The sequence below is a fragment of the Falco peregrinus genome, chromosome 6 (assembly GCF_023634155.1).
Source record: "Falco peregrinus isolate bFalPer1 chromosome 6, bFalPer1.pri, whole genome shotgun sequence".
Lineage (NCBI taxonomy): Eukaryota > Metazoa > Chordata > Aves > Falconiformes > Falconidae > Falco > Falco peregrinus.
In genome coordinates, this window is record NC_073726.1 from 67,357,838 (window position 1) to 67,384,690 (window position 26,853).

General features: G+C 38.3%; 1 protein-coding gene across 11 annotated transcripts in view; it reads right to left on the bottom strand.

Annotated features, from left to right (window-relative positions):
- FGD4 (FYVE, RhoGEF and PH domain containing 4) overlaps nt 1–26,853 on the bottom strand; it is a 110,211-nt gene that overhangs the window by 12,549 nt on the left and 70,809 nt on the right. For 9 of the 11 annotated variants that reach the window (XM_055807416.1, XM_027792987.2, XM_055807417.1 and 6 more), the window contains exons 2-7: nt 25,231–25,395; nt 18,160–18,340; nt 14,551–15,037; nt 7,365–7,454; nt 5,177–5,322; nt 530–686 (exon numbers count right to left, since the gene is read on the bottom strand). In XM_055807416.1, coding sequence (XP_055663391.1) covers nt 530–686; nt 5,177–5,322; nt 7,365–7,454; nt 14,551–15,037; nt 18,160–18,340; nt 25,231–25,395 — 1,226 coding nt within the window. Of the gene's footprint in view, nt 1–529; nt 709–5,176; nt 5,323–7,364; nt 7,455–14,550; nt 15,038–18,159; nt 18,341–25,230; nt 25,396–26,853 lie in introns of those variants that run through there. The other 2 variants (XM_055807420.1, XM_055807421.1) reach the window with 2 other exon arrangements.

Sequence of the window (26,853 nt, forward strand, 5' to 3'; positions counted from 1 at the left end):
TCACAGAGAAACCTACAGGGAGCACTACAGGGTATAAAACACACTTGTGTAAAAACAGATGCATTGCTTAACTCTTCAGCTTTCTTGACCTTTTGAGGTTTAGCATTTAGGATTACATACCTATTTCCCAAGAGCAATGCTCTGTGTAGCAGCACTGGTGTGAGCCAACACAATACTTCAGGATTCAGTGCAAGGATCTACAGTTGCACTGATAAGTCACGTTATCCTAGAACAGTATTTACTTTTGGCATCTACAAAAAACATAGTATTTTTTTAGCCTTCTCATGTTTCAGACTTTGTACTTTGGTCCTCTATTTTGCAGTGGAAAGTCTAGATTTGTGGGGGTGTTTACACACATATAAAGGGAGAAGAAGAAACAGAATGTGGTGTGAAGCGGACAAAACCAACAACCCTTAATTGTAAGGGATTTGGTGTTTAATATTCTCTTTAATCCTTTTTTCACCCACAAACCTATGTATTTTTTTATATGCTTGTATTACTTGGAGATCTACATTATTCTCCCCATTACCTGAATGTCTTGAATAATGAATTTGAATTGAGGTGACCGTTCAGTCCATGTTTTCACTAGTTCCATTGCATTATCAAAATTCTTCACATACTCTCCATACATCTTGAGGAAAGGAGCTAACTTTTGCAGAATATCTCCAATTCTGGGAGTGGTGGTCCTGCAAAGTAAGAGGGCGGAATCTCAGAGCAAACAGGAAAGAAAAAAAGTCACACAAGGTTGTAAACCGGTTTCAAGCGTTTAATAGAGAATCCTTGGTGTTTGGGATCGCCTCATATAGAGTTCCAATGTAACCATTAAAATTGACCAGAATTAATGTAGAAAGAGTGTTTGCGTCCTCTTTGATGATGTATAAGCATTATACATCATGTAGAGCACTAAAGAAAGAAACACTATCTATAATGAAAAATTTGAAATATATTTTTACAAAACATGGCCTAATTTATTTGCAGTTCCTTAAAACTAAATTATCTTCTTTTGACCATACGTTACCTTCTAAATATCTAACCTGTGGTTTTGAGGACTAAATCTATAATGTACTGCTTCCTTTCTGTGCCTTATATAAATAAATGTATTTACAACTTTTAAAAAAACATTATTTACCTAAGAAAACTTATGAAGTAGAGAGAATCCCTTGGATTCCAGTCTTTTGCGAGAACTTTCTCACATCTTTCACAATGACTGATAGCATCTTCAAATCAAACTGAACAGTAAAGAAGCTAATGGAGAAGCAGAGAGAAGCTGCACTCTCGATGCACACAAAGAAAACTGAACAGCACACATGCATCTCCAAGAACTACAATGGGAAACACATTTCACATATAATATTCAAGGACAGACTCGGAAACTCAGTGTCTCTGGATTTCTGAAAGTCCAAAATCAGCGTTGTGATAATGGTCTGCAGTGAAGCAATCTACTAAATTACTTCAGCGGTCTACTGCAACACACCACTTCTCCAAGAGAAAAGCTGCACAGAAGGGAAAAGTTATTTGAATAGTGATATTGCCGGGACTGGCAGTGGCTGCTCTAGCTCCAGCTGGCTCTCGGCAGGACAGAAGGAAGATCTGGCAGAAGTCTGAGCTGCTGCTGGACCTGGCAACTAGAGAAGGGGACATGATAAGGTGGGAATTTGGCCTCTGAAATGATCAAGGCTCTCCACCCTTAATTAGCTTCATGTTTGTGTTCAACCACTTTACATGCAAGCAGACACACTTTCAAAGGTGAGCTAGCAATTCAAAACAAAAGCCCACTCCTTTGATTCATTGTATGGTATTTCCCTGGGCTGTAATTTTATTGTAAAGTAGCAGCATAATTTTTAACTGAAAATAAAATACAAATAATGCCAATTCCAACAGAACCAAAGAAAATGCAAATACATGTCTAAAGGTCACCAGCAAAAAAACTCCACAGGCATTAAATTTTTCTGATAAATTTAACAGGTCATTATAAAATTTTATAATTAAAAAAAACTTAAAGCAGAAAAGACTGTGGCAATCCCTTTTATCTGAAGAAACTGACACAGAAAAAGAATATTTCTACTTAACTGTTTCATAAGTATTACTACATTTATAAACCAAGAGGCAGGAACAGTTTGCTGTGCCTGCTCCTTGGATACCTATGGCTACTCATTTACACAGAGCACTAAAATTTCATTGTCTCGGAAGATTCAAAAATTTCGTAACTACTTTCATGCAAGGTCCTTATATGTCCAAAGACTCTGAGGCTATAAAAACACAAATTCATCATCATTTCAGGTAAGAAAGACAAGGTCCACATGACACAAAGAGCTCTGGAAGAGTAGGAAGGACAGGGGAAGTCACCACAAGTAGAAACTTGTGAGAGCAGCATCCTCCCTTGATGGACTTTTAATGTAGACAACTAGTTCTCATGTTCAAATACTACGCACCATGAGCCAGAACATTAAATTCTACTAAATGCCATGAGGTCCAGGACAGTTACTGATCTCTTTCATAGACAGATCAGAGAAAGAACTATTACCATGGACCCAAATCAGCACTGCGCTGCTGCCATACAACAAAAATATCATCATGTGTGTCAAGAAATACAACTTCACATTGTAACATAGGTACAGAAATAGTTGGTATTTCTGTGTTATCAGACCATGATGGTATTCACCTTTGCATTCTAAAACCTCAAACATTAAATGGCTGACTTACTAATCATGCTTTGTAGCATCTTATTTAAAACTGTCACAGCTTCAAGGAAACTAAGGAAAGAGCTGTAAAATCACAGCACAGCAAAGGTGACTACAGAACAGCTGCTTTCTCTTCCTATATACATGCTAACAGGCATCCAACAAAATTGGAAATTGCAGTTCCACAGATTCCAAAACTTTGTGTTGAGTGAAAAAATTTCTTCAGCAACACACCCCAACCCCGAGACTATGATGCTGTGTTCTTGTATTCTTCCCCAGGTATCTGCTATTGGTCATCCTTAGGTATGAAAGACAGGGAGAGCTAGATAGGTATTTTGTTTGATGTGGGATCACCGTTATGTTCTGTTATGCTCTTTTCATGGGAAATACATTGCAATTAGTCTGTTTCCAGTGTTTTCAAGCCATATGTTGTGAAAGAGATATTCAGCTCCAGCTGCTGCTCAACTCATTCAAAATGCAACTCCCAGAAAATTTCATTTCTACCCAATAAGCCTAGATTCACGCTGCCTTTTCTTTGAAGAAACAAGAATCTGCTTCTGATCTGCTTTCCTAGTTGCAAAACTTTATATTTTTACCTTAATTTTTTAAATCAAACCACAACTTGGGGCAAGCGCCAGAAATTTCTACCCAGCTATTTTTATTGGAAGCTAAAGAATCACAGAAGTGCATAAACCTACCAACAGAAATATTTTCTATGTCTAATCAGGGGAACTGCTGAGGAAAGTGAACTCTGTATCTAGCAGAAGCCGTTGTACCAGACAGTTGATGCAGAGAGAAATTTATCCCAGATTTTTCTTTCAGCAATGATCAGAAATAGTTCCCTTTAACTGCACCCTTTCTTGTAACTCCTCCCAAAAGCATAATGTTTTAAGGACATTTAAACACACTGCCTCAGGTACAGCACAGAAGTTGTTTCCAAGCAATATGGGAAAGATACTATCTGCATGATGCAATTTATTATTTTTGCACCAATAGTCAAAGCTCATCTGCAGAAGTGCTTTTCAGCTTTTGAAGCTATTTAATTATATACACAATATTAGCGATTTAGCATTTGCAAATACATAAGGTAGTGCAACCCATATTCTGTCCCCCATAAAATGTCTAGAGCAAAATTTTAAGAGTACATCACAAATATAATTTCAAATATATACGGCACTGACATAATGTAGTCTAAGCTGCTTTTTAAACCTCATTACAGAAAGTTAAACTCCACTTCTCATGAATATACACTCTAATTTAATCCAGCTATCTGTATTTCCTATCAGATTTTTTCAATTGATTAGAAGAAAAGGGTGGGGTTACCTTACACAGCCGTTCTGCAAGGAACATAAATTAAAGTCTAAGCTTTCCTATATTTCACGATGCTTAAATTTTATTTACTTTCTTGCCTTATAGACTATACAGAGCTACCATGTGCTTGTGCATGGTAACTACTAGTGATTAAGATAATGATTCTATTTTGAAGAATCATTATCTTAAAGAAGAATCATCTTACAGAGCCAGGACACATATAGCTGTTGTCTAGAGCACCACTGTGTGGTCTGAGATTTTCATATATGTCACAAAATACATTATTTCTCAATTTTTTAGTGTGATTTCTCACAAGTAAGGAGTTATATGAAAATGTAACTGGAAATGACATCTGGACAAACACTTGAATTCCTCATAATAAACCATGGATAACATGGAATACAGAAGCCAAGCAGGTGCTGAGGTGAAACAACTAGATGAAACAATATTTGGGTTTTGTTTATTTTTTAATGAGGTGACTCTTTTTCCCAAATAAGGTAAGGAAGCAGCAATGGTTTGGGACTTTTTTTTTTTTTTTTTACAATTACATAAAAGAGACCAAAAATACATGCCTATATTTTAATATCTCCAGAATCATATATGCCAAGGCAAGGTAAAGCTAAAATATCTTTACATGATCATTGTAGGGTATATTTAGGCCTCAGTTACCCTTCTGGCTTGCTCCAAACATAGGTCAAGAAAAGATGGTGGGAAAATGGCCCCAAAATATACCTGACAAGGATTTTTATTTCAAAAAGAAAACCAAAATAGGAAAACAAGAGTGTATCCCATGTTATTACAGAAAGCAATAACAACAAATGTTACTGTGCTACAAGGGTAGCACAAAGTAGATACATGTTAGTTATCTCAATTTTGTATTCTGTGCAGTGAATTCACCAGGTAGCACACAATTTCAGTCTGAACCCCTAATTCAGAAAAGCATTTAATCATGAGTAACCTGCCTGGCTTCAGCAAGATACATGTCCTTTATTTTGAGCAAATGATGCAAGTCCTCTACTGAGTCAGATCCTGACGAGGAGTGGAAGAGCAGATGTTCTCCTACCCACAGTACTTCCTGGGCCTGCAGTGCTTAATTATAAAGGTACCTTCCCTATTTCAACCCTATGACAGAGTTTCTACAGACATGGTTGTAGCAGTATATTAACCAGTGAATCGCCTCTTACCATTCTTGCATTCTTTTCTCAAGTTCTGGAAGTAAGAATTTACTGTGGAAGGCATTTATTGATGAAATGTTAGAAAAGATTTTGTTAATCACTTCAGCTGGAAATGAACCTCTGTTGGCTTCCTCAAGGAGTCTGGAATAGAATACCTGCAATACAGAAAAAGAGCCCCAAGCCTATCAGCCTATTATCTTTAACCAGTGGAAGATCACCTATCCACCCCACCTACTCCAACTGAGGCAAGATCAGTATTTCAATAATATAGACATGTAATGACAAACTCATTTGTTGTCTTTTCCTTTACAGAAGTTACAAGCTTCTCCTCCCCTTACACCCCGCTTTTTCTGTCTTGTGAGCCAGGGAAGCACTGCAGGCGGAGCAAACATAAGGAAAGCCAAACTGAAGTAGTGCCATTTTGGATTGACTCCAGGCGTCTTGTCTGTTTTAACAGCTAAGCTCATCTCAGTTTTCCCAGTCTTCCAGTCATATTTTCCACTTTTGCTTTCTTTTCAGTTAGCATGATGTCTGATCACCGTTAGCACAGCTACTCTCCCTGTACACTGTATCCTCTTATCCTTTTGAAATCAAAGCAGTTGGCAGACTATGACTGTTCATGACATACTGTTTAAAGTACAAAATGCGCCCAGTTCTGAATGGACTCTACTACAGTCTCCATAAAAATTAAAATTCTTTCCCCATCAGTGGGCTCTATCTGACTAGATGCAGCCACAAGATGGCTAGAGACATGTGTAGCTCTTTACGTGCACATCACATAAAACATAGCCTATGGGGAGCTACGGTCCCTCTATCTCCCTCTCCTGTGCCTGAACAGCCTGTGTCTCCCTAGAAAGGGCTTGAGAAGTTTGGGTAAGTGCTTGGGAAAACAGAGTCTGAAGACAGGAACTTTGATAATTCCAACTGAGACAGCAGAAGACAAAGCAGAAAAGTCACTTTCACAAATACTTTAAACCACGCTCACTTTGCTGCATCTCCAAGAGGAGTTAGTTAATTTTGACAAGTTACTTTGAAGACTATAAAGGTTACATAAATTATAACCAAGTTCAGAAATGTAACAGTCCCTTCCCAGTCTTCTGCTTTCCTCTCATTAGCAGCAGTTTAGCAGCTGTGCTTGAAACTCATTTTTCAGAACTCTGCCCAGTTCTGGGCATAGGAGTAATGCACTTATGATCATGTCAAGGAAATAATTGTACATTACCCATCAGAAAAAAAATATATGAATGAAGTAAATATTTTCCTTTTTTATTTTTAAAATTCTCTAAATCAAAGCTCTTTTTTTTTTTTGCAATACTTCATCTTTTAAAACTCACCATATAACCATCGCAATGTGGGTCTGCTAGGTAAATCCATTTTCATGAGGACAATTACTTAGATCCCCAAGCAGCCTGAACAATTATTATGTCAGTTGAGACTTTTTACTTTTCATCAACTGTTTTTACAACACTTATGCATTAGGCCTGAGAAATTTAAAAAGCAATGTCTGAGAAAAATGTCACGGAGTAAGGCAATGCAAAGCTATAGGTAGCCAGGTAAAATGGATGTCTTATGTGAGAAAGTAAAGACTTAAAAAGGAAAGTACTCAAGAACTACAGACTTTTGCATTTAAGAAATATCAGTTTCATTCTAGAGAGCACAACAATTCAACCCTTCTCTTGCAGTAAGAGTAATTTCTGTTCAATTCATTAGGATTTATTCTAAACATATAGTGGGAAAATAGGGGAGATAATAGTTTAGAATGAGCATCTTCCTAGGTTCTTTGGCACTAAAGAAAACTGGTCAGGTTGCTTAAATTTGAAAGATTTAGTAATTTTCTAGTGGGTGGGTGATTTCAGTATTATAAAATGATACCCTTTTCCATTTCACCAGAAGCCAAGAAATGGATACCCATCCTCTTTGCTGAAAGGTCTAGCAGTGTGCACTACTATTGCTTGTGGTGACATCCACACGCACAGAACATATTGCATTAATATCCACAAAATTGTAATACTTCAAAAAATGTAGTGCTCTTAAAATAGAAATATAGGCAAAGTTATATGGCAAAAGCAAATGACTGGGAAAGTCAGCAAAATGTGAAAAACATATCATGTCTTCTGTAATTTATACACATGCTTATGCACAGACATTTAAGTGAATATGAGGCAAGACAATAAAAACAAATTCAAGAAAAATGTACCCCATCTAGGAGGTCAAGTCGGCTAACGTAGGCTTTTTCTGTTTGCAGAAGTTCACTGGCAATTTTGTGACGTTTCTGTTCATCTGTCTCCTGGAGGAAAACAAGAAGATCTCTGAGGATACTGGAGGAAACATAATTTAATACTAAAAAAAGTTGAAAAGATATGTGATTACCTTACAGTCCAAAAAGCAGCTGCAGTTCAAGTTTCACATTTAGTAACAGACACCCCATTTTGAAAAATCCAAACTTTCTAGCAGATTAATCAACAATACAAAAGTCAAAGAAGATAAAAAAATCAGTTGAACTGCAGAGCAAAACTCAAAGCCCAAAATATTGAATATTCCCCAGTTTATATAGGGATCTTTGCCAAAGCACCAACTCCCTACTAAACAGATCAGCTCACATCCTGGTAATTGCGTACCGCTGACCTTTCAGAGTTGGAAGAACTGATTTGCAGAGTAAGAGGGAACAGATGGGATTAGTTGGTGTTTACCCCCACTCCCATTTCAACAGTTATTTGAACTACATGTTCTTTGCATGACAGAATTATTGAAAAATAGCGTACAAATTGTTTTACATTCATTGATACGCTCATTGCTGATTAATTGACGACTACAATTAGACTTCTTTGCAGGTCTTTATGGGCTCCTGTGTTAGGTCTTTATGGAAGTCACTTTTGAATCTTAAGGGAAGTTTTCACTTTAAAGTCTTTCATTCCACAAAGTATATTTTTGATTCTTCTACTGAACGGAAACATAAAATGCTCATTCAGATTTCAATAATAAATTAAATATGTTAAAATACAAATGTATGAGTTGCTACAAGAAGTTACTTCAAGACAATGAAAGCACAGCCATCTACAATATTAAAACATTAGGGAAATGCCTCAGGCTCAGAAGCATCAGATTTAACAAAATGACACTTCCATTACAAGATTTTTCTTCCAGATCTAGTGCTAGCCCTGACAAGTGTTCACATCTAACAACAGCTGAATCTTTCCTGAGTAAATGGCAGTCTTATCACGGTGCTTATGGGAAAGTGGTAATTTTCTAAACAAACTATAAAGTTTTCATTAAAAAAAAAAAAAAGAAAAAAAAGAAAGAAAAAAAAAGAGTTTGGAAAAGTTATTTCTGATTTCAAAATGCACGCTGCTTTCACAAGAGTATGATACACATATTATGTGTATATACATGAGTACGATAAATATATCATATAAAAAATTCAATATGGAATACTAAAGTAGTCTTTTCATTTAAAGGATTTCAGTGGCTTTTTTCTTCCTTTTCAGAATTCGGTAAGTATTACAAATTTGAACACATTTCGGATACCTGCAGTTTTAACAGTCACACTGCTACACGGCAAACCTCCTCCCTAAATACAGACTTTAAATAGTGACTTTAATGCTGTTCATTAAATCTATTTAAATCAGCATAGCAACCACAGTAACCTACAGAACAGCATTTTAAAGTGCTGTCAAGAGACACTGCAGGGAGCTGGAGGATCAGCTATTCCAGCTGCAGCATGCCGTTTAGTGCAGCCATTTACAAGGCATCTCATACGTGGACTTGAGCCACAAAACCATGGAGGCTGTTGGTTCCTCAGCACTTTAATTATTTTTTCTCTCCCCAAAACCCCACTTTCTCCCCTGAAGCACTACTATAGAAGCAATCTGCAGTTTCCAGATTACTTGAACTAATCAAGAAAGGGAAAAATCATACATAACTGACTCAAAAATATGGCACAAAATGAGCAATTCAGAAAAAGCATTTAATCCTCACTCCTAAATCAGGACAAATCCCTCTTATTCTCCCACTATACTCTGACCCCAACTTTCCCATCTTCTCAGTATCAGCCTTAAACATATTCCTAATTCTAGAACCTCAGTCTCCTTTCTACATCAATCACACTACCGGACACAGGAATTTTTAGTTACCTTTTAACCACACTGGCATGTTCTTATTCCAGCATAAGAACACCCACCCACCGGGTTAGGTTAGTGCAAAAACAACACAAAACTGTATTGCTCCTTTTCTTTTAGGGAAGTCCTCATCTTGCCACCTCACCATGTCAATACTTGCCCACATGTTACATGAACTCCCAGCTGTGTTTTCTACTGCTAGCTGCATCCTCCTCCCTTTGCACACTTCAGTGTCTTCTCTAGTACCCTGTCTAAAGGAAAGCACTTGGTTTCCACGAGGTCGCTCCAGCTTCCTTCCTGTTGGAAACAACAGGTCACAGACTATTTTGCTAGTAGTGGTGTCCATCTGCTGTGGAGCTTTCCTTGATGGAAGTGGCTGCTGCTTCTCCTGAGCACACAGGGTGAATTGGGAGCAGACGCATGGGTGGACACGTGTCCTGGCAGCACCATGCTACACAGCAAGGCACGTTTGGTGGAAAGACTCACCAGTGTGCAAAGCCAGTGCTGCAGCTGGCGTGTGTGTGTGTGTGCGCGCGCGCGTGTGCATCCTTCATCCTTTCAGGGAATTCATTTACAGTCATCCCAGTTCTGCCGTGGCACACGCCAGACTGCACTACAACTTTACCCCCAGCTGCCCACCTGCTCCTCCTTGAAGCAGGCACACAGGGAGCAGCGAAGCTATGGGCTCAGGGCAGGCAGACCCAAATCTGGCTATTCCCAGTAGCAGGAAGCAACTTTTACAATGTAATTTGGAAGTGAATCCTCAATGATGTTTGTGACAGTGAGAATGACATGGAGCCATTCGTTATTAGAGCTGTTCAACAGAACAGCCTTGAAAAACCTTGTAGAGACAATGTAAAGAACTACTGCATCAAATCTAATCATTAACAGTAAAAGGAAATGTTAATAGTCTTTTAAGTTACAAGTTAAGCTTTATTTTCAGAGGATATAACCATAAATGCACACATCTCTTTTCACAAGTAGGATAGTAAGTTAATAGAAATTGAAGATATGGACACTTTTTTTTTTTCTGGAAAAATTTTCTATTTCCCTCCTATGATTTCATTATACTTTTAGTACATTAGTATTTATTCTGGGCTCCTTGCTGTTAACAAAAAAAAACCCAACCAAAAAACGGAGACAAAAATTTACTACAAGATATACCTGGACATATACTCTATCACTTCAAGCGCAGCTTCTCAACGATTTCAGGAAACTTCTGTGACAATCCATAACACACGACAACTCAATGTATAAAACTGTAAGACATGGTTAGTGTGCTATACAGGGAAAGGTCACATTGGAGGTACACTATTTCAACCATAGACCAAAGTATCAGAAGTGTAAGACTGCAGTAGGTGCATCAGTCAGGACTGCAAACTTGTGCCACTATATGGATGCTTACAGCAAGAATTTCACCTAGGCCTAGTTATATATTCGTTAATACAAAGTTGCACATCCCTAGAATCATTACATTACTATGGATGCTTAAGAAATTAAAATACGTAATTTTTACTAAATTGTTCTTGAACTCTAAAATTAAGAAGAGGTATGAAAAATGCTGCTGAGAGCATGAACTTTTTTCATGTGAGTTTATATTTCCTAACACTGTTTTTCCATTGGCCTAAGCTTGCAAAAAAAAAAAAACAAAACCAACGCTGACTTAAAACAGCCTTTACATAAACCTAAATTCCAATACAGTCATAACTAATTATCCAAACCAAACAGCAGCCATATCCCATAAAAAAACCCTATACCTACTGATATGATAGTGATGCTATATATGATTCACTCATATTTAGGTGTAGCCCTTGCCCAAGAGCTTTGCAGTAATACATGAAGCAACACAGGGTGAGAGATGTAGAGTATGAAAAAATATAATTCAATTATGTTGTGCTTGTTTGTAATGCTCAGTTTGGTCTAAAGTAACAGAATGGAGTTTTCTTTTCTAGTACTATTCATGTCATAGCTGCTTCACGATCCAAAGCTTTTTTCCCTGAGTATTGGGAATATAAACATAAATTTCCAGGAGAATTTAAAATATCCTTTAATCTCAAGTCCTCTGTTTCTGAAATCAAGGAAAGCACTGAATTTTGCCAGGCCTCCAATGAAAATCCTGAATGCTACCATCATGTTCTGGCATATTAACTCTATATAATAGTCCCATTGCACAAATGATGGGCGAGTTTCTTGCACAGCAACCAAGAAAAGCAGTAAAGATCCTGGTATCCTTAAATAAACTATTCTTGTCAAGAGGATTTACACATTTAAACTGTGTGCTAAAGATATACGGCGTTGCTCATTATTTACTGTTGCTAGAGACAACCATAAAATTGTAGAACCAGGGTGTTGTAAGAGTAAAATATTTCTTGCCAGAAAGTTAGCTTTGCAACAAAGTTTCACCATATTTAAATCAAAACTTCACCTCACATTTAGAAATACACAATCTCCATCAGGTTTTGCACCTGAAACACCAGGGCCCTTAGCATTGCTGCTAAAAGAAGACATCAAGGACTTTATTAAAGATGCACAATAGATTATTCTCCATCTGTGGCATGCGTGCAGTCTATATCCCTGTTTCCTACCGGTCTCGCAACAAATACCAAAGCGTTTGTCTTCTTGTCTTCAGTTAGCTCTAGCAGCAGATTTCTCACATGTTATTCAGGAAGTTAAATGACTGCAATATTCTTGTATTATTCAGCCTCTGTGTTTTAGGCAAACCAAATTTTATGACAGAAGGTGCTTCTGCTGCAAGGCAGGAAACTTTCCACTTTTAATTGTGTTTTTGTTTGTGATATTTGTGGTTTGAGACTTTTAAACTAATTCAGTAAATAAGAGAAATAAAGCATATTATACTCAGGTAATTTGGGGAAAATATTTCAGAACAATGCCAAATTTACTAAGTTTTGTTTCAACTTTTCCAGAACCAGCAACAATCTGACTTTGGTCAGATCTACAGTGACTAAGGGGAAAAAAAATAATTTTAAAAGCAACACTATTTCAAAATCAGCTTTTTTTTCCAAGTCTAAAATGTAATTTCTGCTCTTGTTTTGCACCATTCCACAATTTAATTCGTCCTTTCCAGCAGTGGACTTAGTTTATTTCTGCTGTGCAATATGCATTTACATAGAGATAACACCACTTTTTTCTCTTCCTTGAATTAGGAAATATGGCATGCAAGAGGCAAAGAAATTTGCATCACTATCAATGTATACATATCTATCTCAGATCCATAATTTAAAGTTTGTCTATGACTCACATGCATCTGCTCCTATTGCTTTTACTCAATTGTACCTACACTTGCTTAATTAAAAAGGTCAGAAGTGTGCTGTGGCAGAAGTCTGTGCAGTGCAACTTCAACTGGACTGTATCCCAGTTTTAAGATTCTTTACTAAGTGGGTGCTTAGCAAAATCACAGACTGCCTAAATGCTCTTACTTCTAATGCCTGCTTGGGCGCAGAAACAGCTTAAAGCTCTACCAGACCTCTCCTGTTCCTTATCACCCTCCCCTATTCCAAACAGCATGGCAGCAGCTACTTAGACCGCTGATTTCAATCTATAGGTTGCATTAATCCAAACTAAATTGCTGTTTGATTTTGTAAAGTGTGGCCCTTAGGTCAGTTTGTGGTGGACATGGTTCTTAATCTCAGTAAAGAGGATGTCTTTGTGTCACAAGCAAGCTGGTATCTCTGGAAGTGCTGCTGTGACCCAGTTCAGTTTTACAGATTCAGTTCTCCACCGGCGCTGACTTAGAAGTCACCCTGCATGCCTTTGGTTTGTTTCAGTTTTTTACCCTTCAAGCACCAGCGAACAATACATCTAGCAGCAGTCACGTTACCCCTCACAATCTGACTCTTGGGCAACACAGGACAGATCACACGTGTTGGTCCCAGCAGCTCAAAGACAGATTTTTGATGAGATTGCTGCCATTAGCATTTGCCCAGTTCCTTCCTGGACTTTATAACAGGACTGGCTCCCATTTCTGCTTTTTCCTGAAAATGATGCCAGCACCTTGCTGCGTAACTTGGATTCAGGCTTAACATCACTGCCCACGCAGCATTCAACACTTCATAGGCACAGAGAGGGGAAACAGGCATTATTGCACAGGAGATAGAAACATAATGAGAGGTGTGGCAGGTTAAAGGTGCCTTGGACTGTGGCCAGGCTTATATTTAGATGGGAGTCATAACGTTCACTCCTTAATGGCAAAAACCACCCCTAAAACAAACAAGAAAAGCCATGCAACCCAGTGCCTTCTCGTCATTACTTAAGATATTTCATCCTACAATACATGAGAATTTGAGGCCCACCTTTCCCACACACAGAGTTTACCCTCAAGCATAGATGTGTGTTAATGAAACTCAAGTGCTTGGAGAGGTCTGTAGTTAATTGATGCAGGTGTACTCCTGACAAGCAGTGATGAGCTTTATCAGTGCTCAGCTATTTGTCCCTGTGGTGAAGAGGAAAGCTGGGAGGGTCCAGCCTGCCACCAGTCCCCCGTGCACACACCACACACACCACACCCCCCCATGACTCACATGTGGCAAGGCTGGACCAGAACTGTTAGCAATGCTCACTGGCCACCAATGCCTCAGTATGAGAAGGCAAAGAACATAATCAAAATTTTAGTGGTGGAAATATGCACATTTTTTCAGCAATTAATTTCCCAAGACAGATTTTCTTCCACCCACTTATTTCCCTTATTATTTAAAAACCTTCCTTACAAGGAAGCTCAAATTCACCATGACATAAGTTCTCATTGCTAACAAGGCATATATTTAGGATGCTAAACCTTGCGTCTATCTCATAGCTAGCAGACTGCCACTGCCTTTCCAGCTTTGACTTGACAACTACATCCAAGTTAAGGACTCATATGACAGTTCTGCCTAAATCCCTGCTGCTACAGTTTACTGCATGTGGAATTTTTATGTACCCCACTAACATGTGTCCCTTGTAGCCTGACACAGCTGAAGCACTGCGCTAAACATATACATGTACTTCGGTTTCACTCTTTTTAAACCTCAGATGGAAAAGTGGGGGGAAAGGGATGGGAAGTAGGGGGGGGACACCAGAAAGAGAGGGGGGGAACTGGGAAAAGCAGGGGAAAGGCAAGCAAAACTTTTTTTCCTGTCTTTTTTTCACAGGAAAAATAACCAAAAGATTTTCAACTTTCTGACTGGCTCTTGTAAGCTTGTTTTTGTAAATAAAAACCTAGAGAAAATACAGAAAGTAACAATATAGCAAAAATGAAATAATTTCTTGGTTTACCTTCATCTCTACAGGTTGATCTTGCTTGCTGATTTCTTCAGTTGGTTCTTCCTTCACTTTAGTATCAATTTCTAGAGTTTCATTTTCAGATGGGAGCAGTGTATCACTGCTTGGAGTTCTGTAGCAGCTGTTAAGCATCTGTCCTTCACAGGCAGTCGTACTTTGCAGTGACTCTCTAGAAGTACTTTCTCTTTCCCCATTTACCAAGCTGCTGTTGATGGCGTTATCCAGAACCAGGGTGGACACAGTGGAGCCACGATCTGGTAATCTCCTGTCCTCATCTTCCATCTGGTCTTGTGCTACTACTCCGTTAGCTGTGTGTAGCTGTGCAACCTGAGTTTTGTCAGTGTTACTGTTTCCCTGTTTTTGTAGTGGGTGCTGGGAGGGGAGTTTTGGTTGAGGTGATGGTGTTGACCCATATCTTCCTTGAGATTTAGAAATGTGGAGAACAGAGGAATCTTTCTTCAAATCACTAGGATTTAATGAGCTAAAAACACCAAACAAAACATATATGAGAGAAAAGTTAAACATGGCATTATAGAAAATCCCTAGTATGGAGAGCAGGAGAGTTACACCACATAACAAATTCCTTCCAGACCCTTTTTGGTTAATATTGGGAAGTTCAGGCCATTGAGGCTTAAACTGTGTTATTCCACTGAAACACACACAAACACGCATCACTTACTGGAAACCCAGAGTGCTGCCCATATTGATTTATTACATCCTCACGTGTCTTGAATCTCCTTTGTAAAATGGGAGGCAGTATGACGAGCTCCACATAACAGACAAGGGAACTGAAGTGCTGATACATGAAGCAACTCACCCAAAGTGTTACAGAAGATTATTGGTGGAAATGGAGAAAGATTTACGGTCTCCCAAGTCCCAGTTCGATGCTTAAACTAACAAGCAGCCTGTTCCCTAACTGTCCTATAATTATACAAAATGCATGAAAAATGTCCAAGAGCATTTAGCATCCCTTTCCTTAGTTCAGCAAATTACAGGAGGGGCTTTAAATTCTTACCTTATTTCTTCCCCCAGTTTCCTTATTTAGCAGTGCCCTTTTGTCATGCTGCATGTTTTCTGATTTAAAAGAATAAAATTCTTTCATATTTTATCTCCACTTTAAACACATTATCTCTTGTTCATACCTTTCACTATCTATTCCTCAGTTTTATTTCTGAGATTTTGCATTTTAGGCCAATATAAATGGTAGCCTACTCCGTAGAAGTGCTTGGCTTCATTACAGTTTAAAAAAAATTAAATCATTGAAATCAAATCAAAACCTATACATTTTTGTCTGAAGTACCTTTAACAAACCATATTCAACTTGCAAAACGGTATCATGACTGTCCTCTAACATATTGTTCCCAGTATGGACCATTAATCTTCTGGAAAGATGAAGACTGCTTATAAACTGTACGTTTACACCAACAGTGTAAACATATTCTGCACTTTTGTACACAGAGCTCAAAAAATATTTTTCAGTAGCTTCACGTTCTTCCGTCATATAACAAAGAAATTTAAATCAGTTTTTCTTTAATTGTGTAAAGACTATGTCTTTAAAAAAAAAAACCAAAAACAAAACGCCTTAACTCCAAGATAGGATTAAGTTACATTTGCTTGCATACAGCACAGAGGTTTAATTAACTTTTTCCCATGCCTACATGTTTGTGGGATGTACAGACTAATAAAAATAAGTTATTATAATTGACCATCAGTTTGCAATTCATGAACATGCTACCTAGTCATTTGAAGACCAATAATTAAAAGTTAAGTTCACCTTCACGGAAGACACATTTTGTGAGCTAAGCTCGTTTGAAAAACAGGAATTGCTTCTATGGCCACAGCAGGATATTCCAGAACTTGACATGCTAATTGTGCAAGCTTCTCATAAGCAGAGGTCATAGAGTTGAAGAGAATTTAATCATTGCACAGATATTATTGGATATATTTAATAAAGTATGTTGGTCAAAAAGCAACTCAGACTCCCCTAGTCCCCAAAACAAAATGTCCCTACTTTTAGAAGTCTACAAATAAGGAAGTTTTCCTTGCTTTCTTTATAGCTTCCTTTAACTGCATAACATTCAACAAGTTCCTGTAGAACACATCAGGAATGTCTAGGAAGAAGAAATTCAGGACTCATTGGTGTAGGGCACAATGAACCTGAGGACTTTCCATTCAGAAATGCTAACATTGTTTTCCTAGGGATACTACACTGCTAAAAAGACTTGGGTGATGCTTGGAGGAAGACTGGGAAGCTCTAAGTCAGGGGTCCTCAAACTATGGCCCACGGGCCAGATACAGCCCCCCCAAGGTCCTCAATCCGGCCCCCGGTATTTACAGACCCCCCTGCATCCCCCCGCTGGGGGTTGGGGGGAAACCAAGCAGCCGCAGATGACTGCCTGCCACTGCATCCGCGCGGCGGCCCCCTGGTTAAAAAGTTTGAGGACCCCTGCTCTAAGTGGTAACAGGACTAGAGACCTGTGCTAGCAGTATTCACAGGACCTCCGGTGCTGCAGTAATTTCTTTTTCCCCATCTTTGAGCAGCTGTCATGACAGAGTGCAATGAAGTATCTGCCTAATGATGGAAGTTTCTTGCAGATGAAGGTCTGAAATTATTTCCACTAGAGATGCAATGCTCAGCTGCCTCTGTATAAAGGATTAAATTTCCCCCATCCTGAGGGGCAATTCTTTCAATGAAAGTTGTAATACTCTGGCTTGTCCTCAGGACATGCTCTGTTGTACGTAATATGCACTCCTTCCCATGGGGGACATCCCTTCAGGACATCAGTGTTCTGACGAAATACAGGAAAGCCACATCCAAAACTTGCAGCTCTCAACTGTCACTGGACTGTTTCTTGAGCTGTTCTTCTATCACAGGCTTTCTGGAAGGTCACTCTCTTTATACAGAGCAGATATATTCGGAACTTCTGTTTCCAAGCTCATAATTCTTGTCATGTACACCTAACTAAAGGCATGCAAGTAACACTATTTTCTGAAAGCAGAGTTCACTGTGGCTCATGTTTCTCAAAGTTCCAATGTTTCCTGTAAATGGCAGTATCAAAACTCAAGAACACCAAACTATTGCACCACAACATCATATCAAGTACTACAAAGCAAACAGTTTAGGGAGTGTATGCCATACCAATAACGTGTGCAGTTCACCCTCTTCACATGAATGATCTGAAGAGGTTAAGACAGTATAAAATTAAAACCACGATTTCAGGTTTTTCAATTTCCTTATGAAATTAAAGAATATTTTTTTCTGCAAGAACAAAAGAATTTAAGATTAGCTCCAATGCTTCATTCTAAAAATCAGCATTTATTTCAAATAGCTGACATTTTTCAGGATGTTTTAAAAATGCTACAAGCTTGGCTTCTTTGTTTTTTTAAAAGAAAAATTAAGACTAGCACCTCATGAAAAGGTGCATCTCGAACAGGTCAAATATACAACTGGCTCACACCGTTTTAAAAACACACGCAGTTTTGCCATCAGACCCTCTGGCAGGGATGGGTTTGAGCACTACTGCGGTACCAACATTTTTCCTCACAGGTTCCAACGATCCACACACAACAGAGTTACAAACCAATTCAAATTCTATTACATACCTGCCTCCCTCAAAACGATTGATGAGATCTGACACTTTGCTGGACTTTTCCTTTGCAACACTAGACACAGTGGTGGGCGTCTCTTCCTCCATTCTTGGTTTCTGGTTTGATAAAGCTTTATGCCTACGGGTTTGGTACGTAATAGGTGACACCTTCTGCAGATGAATTGGCTTTGGAGGCACTGCAAACAATAACAACACCACCAATCACTCACAAACTGTTTCTTTGAACTACCAAAACATATATGAGATTTTTGCCTAAGAACTTACTACGGTAATGAAGAAGAGGTGCTCTTGGCTTTACTGAACCTTAAAGTTGCTTTATGAATGCAGGGACCTCATACAGTTTTTTTATGCACTGCCTGGTGTCAGGAACCTTGTTATAATTCTTGGGTAAAAGGCAAACCATATGTACTTTAACAAGCTAGAAAATTAAGAGGTTTTCTTGTTTGTTTAGTTTTTATAGTTACTATAGTAAACACATGTGGCCTCCATAAATGCAGGTTTTTGCATTTATGCAAAAGAATTAAGCATAATCAAAGGACCTAGCTGTGCTGAGGAGCTCAAGAGAGATATTTAAATTGCTGCCCCAAAACTCTGGTGCTTTCATTCTTTACCTTCTCCCTTGTGAACTCAGTAATAACAGTCAGTGGAAAAGGTATTTGCCTTCGCCTTTGAGCTTCCTTTACTTATTGAACACTTGTCTATTCATACTACTGAAAACCTGGGCCCCTGAAAATATTTTTTATTCTTCTTCCTTTTTCCCCCATCCCTACCAGAAGTCCTTCTAATTAGATTGTTAACGATCAGTCACTGTTTAATACAGCAGTGACTAGAACACAAAGGACAGGGTGACACATAAAGCAACTGAAGTCACAAGTGCTGGGGTTGTTTACATTCAGGTTCACCCCTTTAAGTGACTATGCAGCATTTGTGGGCAGCAAAAGCACTTCACAGACAGTGCCCAAATGTGTTCCACTATCAGAGCAATGGACCTCCAGCTCCATCAAAAAGAGACACTTAATGGAAAGGTCCTTAATTCCCAAGAACACAACTCTGCTCATTCTCACACCCACTCCCAAAATGTATTGTGGGGAGAAGTGAAAGAATTTGATATGAAATTGAAAAATAAAGACTGTATCTGCCCTTTAATAAAAGGCAGGCATAAACTAGCAGGAGTAGGCAATGTCCTGCCAGTAGAACTGCTGGCCCCAAGGGTTCAGCTACCCCTCCACAGGCACCACACTCCGGTGTGCCACAGGCACCAGCCCTCCGGTAACTACACAGACCTGCCAGGGGGCAAATATGAAGCGAAGGAGGACAGGAATTGGTATTAGGAACCACATGCAACTCTCACTGTAGAAAAATAAGCACTAGTACAGGATACATGGTAGATGGATCTGAAAAGTCATGTTCCTTGCATCACTGATTCTAGAATGGCTTGCTGACTGACCCTGGAAAACCTGTGCACCACAGGAATTAGCTTAAGTCCCATCAACAGACATTTGAAAGTGTTGTTGAAAAAACCTCTTGAAAATATACTGTCACAGGCTATGATAAATGTAAAGGAACACTTTGATTAAGGGCAACTTTCCATCTCTACCTTACATTAAATTTATAAGAGGTAATATTTATCTGTGCTTCCAATAACCTAATAGCACTTAAGTGGGATTGTAGTGATTGCTGCAGTCTGAAAAGTACCATGAGGGGCTCCATGAAGAAATGAACGTACCACAGAAAGCTTTAGACTTCAACCATATCAACTACAAATGCTGATAAATGAAATAATCAGAGGGAGAAGGAATAGATTTTCTGTGTATCAGATCCTTTTACTGCGTATAAGTGTATCTTTGGTCTTTTCAAGCTTTATTTTGTATTTATTAACACAAGCAAAAAATCAGATTTGAGGAAGGATGCAGTGCAGAAAGGATGACGTAAAATACTGCAGTTTTCAAACAGCTACAATGCAACCCTGAAAACAAGCAGAATATTAAATTGTGTAACTGCTTGGGTATCTGTACTAACTGAAGCCCCTCCTGAGAAGCCGCATACACTTGCTCAGCCGCAGCTGCAGTGCAGTGCAGCAGCTTTCCTTATGCTCCCCTCTTCTCAGGGAGTTCGGAGAAAGTCTGGCAGAATTAGGCCAACGAGCATCAGATAATTGTCCAAGTGCTGAATAGCTTGCTGCGCTGACAAAGGCGATGGGACAGCTGAACAAGGAGACACAAGCGGGCTGGGAAAAAGCAGGACACAACTGAGCGTGGGCACTGCCATTCCCTCAGGGGGGAGACGGAAGGGAAAGGGAATGCTGGGCAGAATTACTGACCAGCACCGTGCTAGTTCGCAGAAACACTTCTTATTCTTGCAATGGATTTTGTATAACCCACAGTCCTGTGAATTCTCTTATTTAATGGACTCTTCAATTCTTTGATTCTTTTGTACATCTCATAACATGTTAATAGCCTCACAAGGATATATTAAAACTACTAAGCTTGAGGGAATTAATGTCTACTGATAAAGCAGAAGGAATTAGCTGGAAGCTATTTTTATACTGGATCCACTGGGACAAAAATCAAATTCTAGGACATTCTGTGGAGGTGTCTCACACTTTTGCAGCTATTACAGAAAAATCCCCAGTTTAGCAGCATTTCAGTAGGGCAAGCATGAGGAACTTCTGGCCAAACTGGACAATCCCAGTATACTGAAAATCCCTGTAAAGTCTTCAGAGGAGAACCACAAACCAAACAGCCATGCCAATTCACTAATGTAAGATATTTTGTTCTTTACTCCCTATTACCACCTAACAGATAACTTTTCCCCTAATCAGCTGCTCCTGTAGCTACTGTAAGTTTTAGGAATAAAGCAATGGGAAAATGACAGTCACAAGATCAATGAAAAGAAAAGAATCAGTAGTGTAAAAAAACCTGCAAACCTTCCTGAAAGGTCAACCTTGTTAGCAGGGATTATGGAAAACAAATTCCATTAATTCTCCCCTCAATGTACTTCTGTAGTGTTTTGTTTTAATCAGATTATTTTTCAATGTGCACACAGCAGGATCTTAAGGAGAAAAAAAAAAAGATAAAAGACTAGCCCATTGTAATACCCTGCATAATACAGAGCTCTGTCTGAGTCTATAAATACTCTTGTCTCTATACTTTAGAATTTTGAGCTCATTAGGGGATGTGAACTGCATATTCTACCCAAAGAAAACCCCTCGGTATACTCAGGTAGCTGCTACTGTATAATGCTAGCCAAAATACCTACTCAAGATTTAAGCTGCAGTGCCTAGTTGTGCATTCAGCTTTGTACATATGCATAAGGAAATGGGAGGTAATGCTACAAAATGGCTCAAAAGGTGCAACCACCTTTGCTGACTGCAAAGCATATTAGCAAAGAAAGTTTCTCTTCTCTTAGAAAGTATAACACAGTCAATCTCCCTCTATGCATTTAACTCCTGCTGGTTAAAAATGCTGCTATGCTTTCATTCAATGAAAATACACCCAGTTAAAAGTTCCTGTGGTAAGCAACTATAGCTTTCCTGGCTGAGTCATCCTTCATCAGCTCCTTGCACGCTCCATCACCTTCAGGAAGATCAGATGAGCACAGTTGGACGGATACCAAAGATTTACACTTGCCAGAACAGTACAAAATGACTAAGAACTGAGACTCAGCAAAAAGAAAGAAAAAGTTCTCTCCTCTTTAGGATGTACATTTCCACATTTTTATACCACATCAGAACAAGTATCTTCCAATATTATATTATAAAAAAAGACTAATAATAATCGGATGTGCTTTGTTCTCTCATTTGTCTTCTTTCTGGAAATAATGTTTGGGATTTAGCACTTTTGATGATAAAAGAAACATTGCTACAGGTTTCTTAAAGCACCACCGAGACTGGAGAAGTCTAGCTAGAAACAGCTCTCAGTTGCAGTTCAATTTGCCTTTAATTGTAGAACTTTCATTTGCCAGAAGTGCAGTCTACATCCCAGACCTTTAAGAGGTCTCTGGGACCAGGGCACTGAGTAAGTTCAAAACTACAGACTATATTATAATCAACTGAGAAAGGAGGACAGAACTGATGCCACACAGAAGAGAGTCAGCTGAAGTCCGCGTGCTGAATACTTCGTGTCCATACCATTTCACAGTAGCACAAACCAGCCTGTCTTCTGGAGTGGAAAATCATCTCCAACCCAAACAAAAATGCCTCTTCAGCCTCAGCAGGAGATTCACAAGTACTCCTAAGCACTCATTAGGAAAATTTACATGAGCAACTGATGCACGGTCTTGAACTGACAAGACATTTCACTGCTTTGAAGAAGTGTTGACATTTCAACATATTTTCCATCCTACAATAAAAATCTGCTTGGTACAGACAACAGTTTCAGTGCCCAGTATTTAGTAATTGGGCCTTATATAAAACTCATGCAAGAGGTTCAAAGAGCAGTGACCAGAAGAAACTAGAAAAAACTGGTCAATTTGTACATGTCACTCCACATGCGTTCTGCTATTGCTAGGTTCAGATCACTACCCAAATATTTGTAGGTAAGGGCAAATTTCAAATTATCTAACAATTTGCTTCATCTCTTGTGCATCATATTTGCCTTGGAATTCAGTAGTGTATTTCACTATTTCCATTGACTACCTCCAGTCTGGATTAGTCCACTCTATCAGAGAACACATTGCACTGACGCAAAGGCGAAGCAACGTGTTTCACAGCTGGTCCAGACTGTGACTGCTTTTCTCCACAGTCCTGATTACTTTGCTTAACTCACTTATCAGCCTTCAGTCAGTTTCAGGCATTGTTCCAAATTTGTAAAGATTTTCAATAATCAAACTGTACTCAACACAGAAATCTGACATACAAGTTGTTAAATTATTAATAGAAGGAATTATTGGGGAACAAAAATTGCTCTTTTACTGTCAGAGTTTCAGACTGCTGTTTGCTTTCTCCTTGAAATGCTGGGGTAGTGGGGAGGGGAATAAAAATGAAAAGGAAGAATTTTATATTGGACTCTGTGCAGATATTTATTCACTTGATCCAGCTATCCTGAGTTTCCCAATATTTAAACTACTTCTCAGAGACCAAGTGCAGACAAAAGAGGCTCAGAGTCCAGGGTTCACTTCAAGTGTAAGATTTTGGACATTTTTACTCTATATCAAAGCTCTATTTCACCTATTAAAGCTAAGTTTACTAAAACTAGCTGTAACCCACCTGTAATGCAGCCTCAAAGTCATCTTTCAATCTTTCATTTTAATTATATAGATTTTGGTAGGTTACAGGAAGGTCATTTTGCAGTTAGTTCATCAACAACCAAATACACTGCATTACAATTCAGGTCTGTCATCTTGTTTCCCTTCACTGTGAAAGCACACTTAGTATTTGTATGACTAGCACCACCATTTTGAAAAATATTTCCTGCTAGTATAAACCAAAAACATTTCTATACCTGTACACGAAAAGCTCTTAAAAAAATAGCAAACATAATTAAACCATTAAACTAGAGCAATTCAGTTTGCTTGGATCATTTGGACTCCCAAATGCTTCTCTTGTTCATTCTATTCTGTTTTGCTTCAAATGAATAAAAAGGCCAAATAGATACACTATATAATTTCAATATGATGCACATATTTAACAGAAATAAACAGAGAAAGATGTAGGACCCATGAACAAAGGATGCACAAAATACTATTTACAAAAGTATTATTGAATATAATCTACACAGCTGCATTTCTTAGGTTACAACACTATCCCTGGCTGTGCCACATTTTGGAGAAAGCAATTTTGACAAACACAGAAGTCATGGCTAGGAAAGAGCAACAACAGCTGCATAACTACTTGAATGAATAGGGTCCAATAATATCCAACTCCTAATTTATCTAACAGCTAAAATTGATAATAAGTAGGCTGGCCTTGTTTTTGAAATGCTTAAAATCTTTTTATTCATTGCTCATTTCTGTTTATCCATTAAAAGATTTCTAAAATATTTTTCTTAGGAAGAACATGTGTTATCCTATTAACTCAGCTGCAGCTAGGAACTAGTACAGAAAGACTACTCAAATAAGTAATGTTTACATACAAATGCTAAAAACATCTTCATTTAGTGAACAATACTGGCAAAAGTTCTATAAAAACAAAGAATACAGGAAATACAACTTTATTTTGCTCTTATTCTCCCTAAGTAAACAGAATTTTCTTGACACCCCAATGAATTTCTTCCCCACTTAACCCTAACACGAACTCAGGACTGATGCAAAATTCTTTGAGATGTGTTTTCTTATGAAGTGATACACAGATTGTTAAAACCACTTCATGATGACTCCATGTGATTCTAGTTTCTACATGTGATTTAAACGTGATCTATTTTTCTGTAAGTAATTCTGGTTTCTGTCATATCAGCACCGTGTATCAGAATTCAGTTCACTGAGCAGAATCATGATATCAGTCTTCTAAACTCACTCTTTTTTTAAACTTTTGAGATTAAGTTCCTAATTGCACGTCACTCCTACAAGACATCAGTCCAGATTCACTTTGAATCCAAGATTTCCAGAACACACTCTTTGTTGTGATCAACCTCAACAGAATCATCAGTATTACTGAGCAGACCATATAAAAAGGTAGTTTGAGGTTTAGATATGCAAAGTCCACATGTCAAGTTGGTCTACTTAGCTTCTAAAAGTGAAGATACAATTCATGGATAGAAAGAAATCTACTTCTACTCTGCAGACATTATTGCTCAGCTTTTACTGCACAAAGTTCCCTACTGACTAGCCACTTCTTGAGCAGAGAAGGTATTTAACACTTGCTGCCTAGCAGTAACATTTGAGATAAAAAGTGTAGCCAGACCTATGTGCTTGTAACATATGAATAAGTCCAACTTTCCTTCTGAGAACCTTTTTCAGCCAAATATCAGAAATGACAGATTCATAAAGCATTTACAGAACAACTTCAGTAGCAAGCTTTTACACCACTATTTTCCAACTGAACAAATACAGTTCTTTCAAGGTGCTCTGTTTCTCTTGAAGTCTGAGATGAAGAACAACTCCCCTAAAAAAAATATTTAAGAATGCTTACCTTGTGGCTTTGGATTTGAAGCTGAACGTGGGGACTGTTTGACTGGCACACTTCCATTTATTCCCTGAGCCGCTTCATTGTATACATTCTGCTCAACTAGCTTGCTTGGGGCATCTACTGTGCAAGATCTAGACAATACTAAGGACTTTGGACAGATACTGCTGCCTGAAAAACAAATACAAAATCCCAGGAGTTAGAAACAGGATTAAATATAAGGTAGAATGACTATAAACACATTTATTGAGTGCTAACATGTCTCTATAGAGAAAATTGGAATACTCATCTATCCTTTAAAAGTGCCTCATCCTAAAAACATACTTGCCTTTCACTGGAATTTATTATGTTGTTTAAAATTTGAAGAGCTGGATACAAAAAAAGACTTCCACTGTGACTAACCTAAGCTTTCCTATAGAAAGATTACAATTCTAACAGACTTTTTTCCTGTCTGAATTGTTAAAGTCCCTGTTCTACAAAACTGTAGAAGAAACAGCATTTTTGTTCAGTCAATCTATGTTTATATTCTAAGCGTCCACAAAACGTTATACATTCAAAAAGTTTATTTTACTACAGAAGGTAGCACCCAAGAATTAGCTAAACATATTGCAACTGTTTTTTGTAGGAAAGGGCTCCTGTTGTAAATATTAAAAAAAAAAAATAATCAGCAAAGCATAAAGCTAGCCGACTCATCTATTAATTTCTTCCTAGCAGAATGGAATTTATTTTGATTAAGAGGATCAATATGCAGCTATTGGTAACAAAGCTGGGACAAAACATAAAGCAAAGCATATTCACACACTGGAAACTGTAATAAAAGCACTTATTAGAATGTGGTGACAAAAGCCTAAAGCATGCATTTTTGTTTTCAGATATGAAAGAAATTGGTTCTGTAAACACAATCAGAAACTTTAAATAATAATATGAAGGACCTTGATATCTCATTTAGGTCAATATTCATTCACCTCTAAATCAAAAAAAAATCCACAACTTTTTTGTGAGGAGCAAGGGAGAGGAGGAAACCCCATTTATCATTTATTGCGGTGTTGTCATAATTATTTTCATTTTTAACAACATGATTAGGGTAGAGTTTGGACACTTCAATTTATTGTTACTATTTGCCATCATTTTACCTTTGCTTGCTTGTGCTAGTAGAAATGCAAGCATAAGTTGGGTTTTCTTTGCATGTTCCCAAATAAAGCAAATCCCAAACCCACCCAACTATTTAATAAGGTGATCTGCAGCGTGTGGACCCTCTGATTTAATCCATTTCCCTCTCCCATGGCAAAATCCATCATATCAAGCCATTCCTAGCAACAGCCAAGCCTGCTCTTAGAACAGCGGTGGAAAGAGACGCTATAGCTATTGCCCAACGCTGCTTAAAAATTCTTCAATGTTTTTTGGACTCCAACAATATTTTCAAGTATTCATGCTTTGTTTCTTAGAAGCTTGTTTTTCATTTTAAACACTGAAGTAGCCCTACACCAAAAAAGCTGCCTCTACAAACATGGAGACCCTCCCAGGTCCATGGCGAGACCAACAACTCGCTCTACCAAAGCGCCAGTACTCTGACCACCACCTGCAGCTGCAGCATGGCATCTTTGCCTTTCCCATTTCATTCAATTAGCA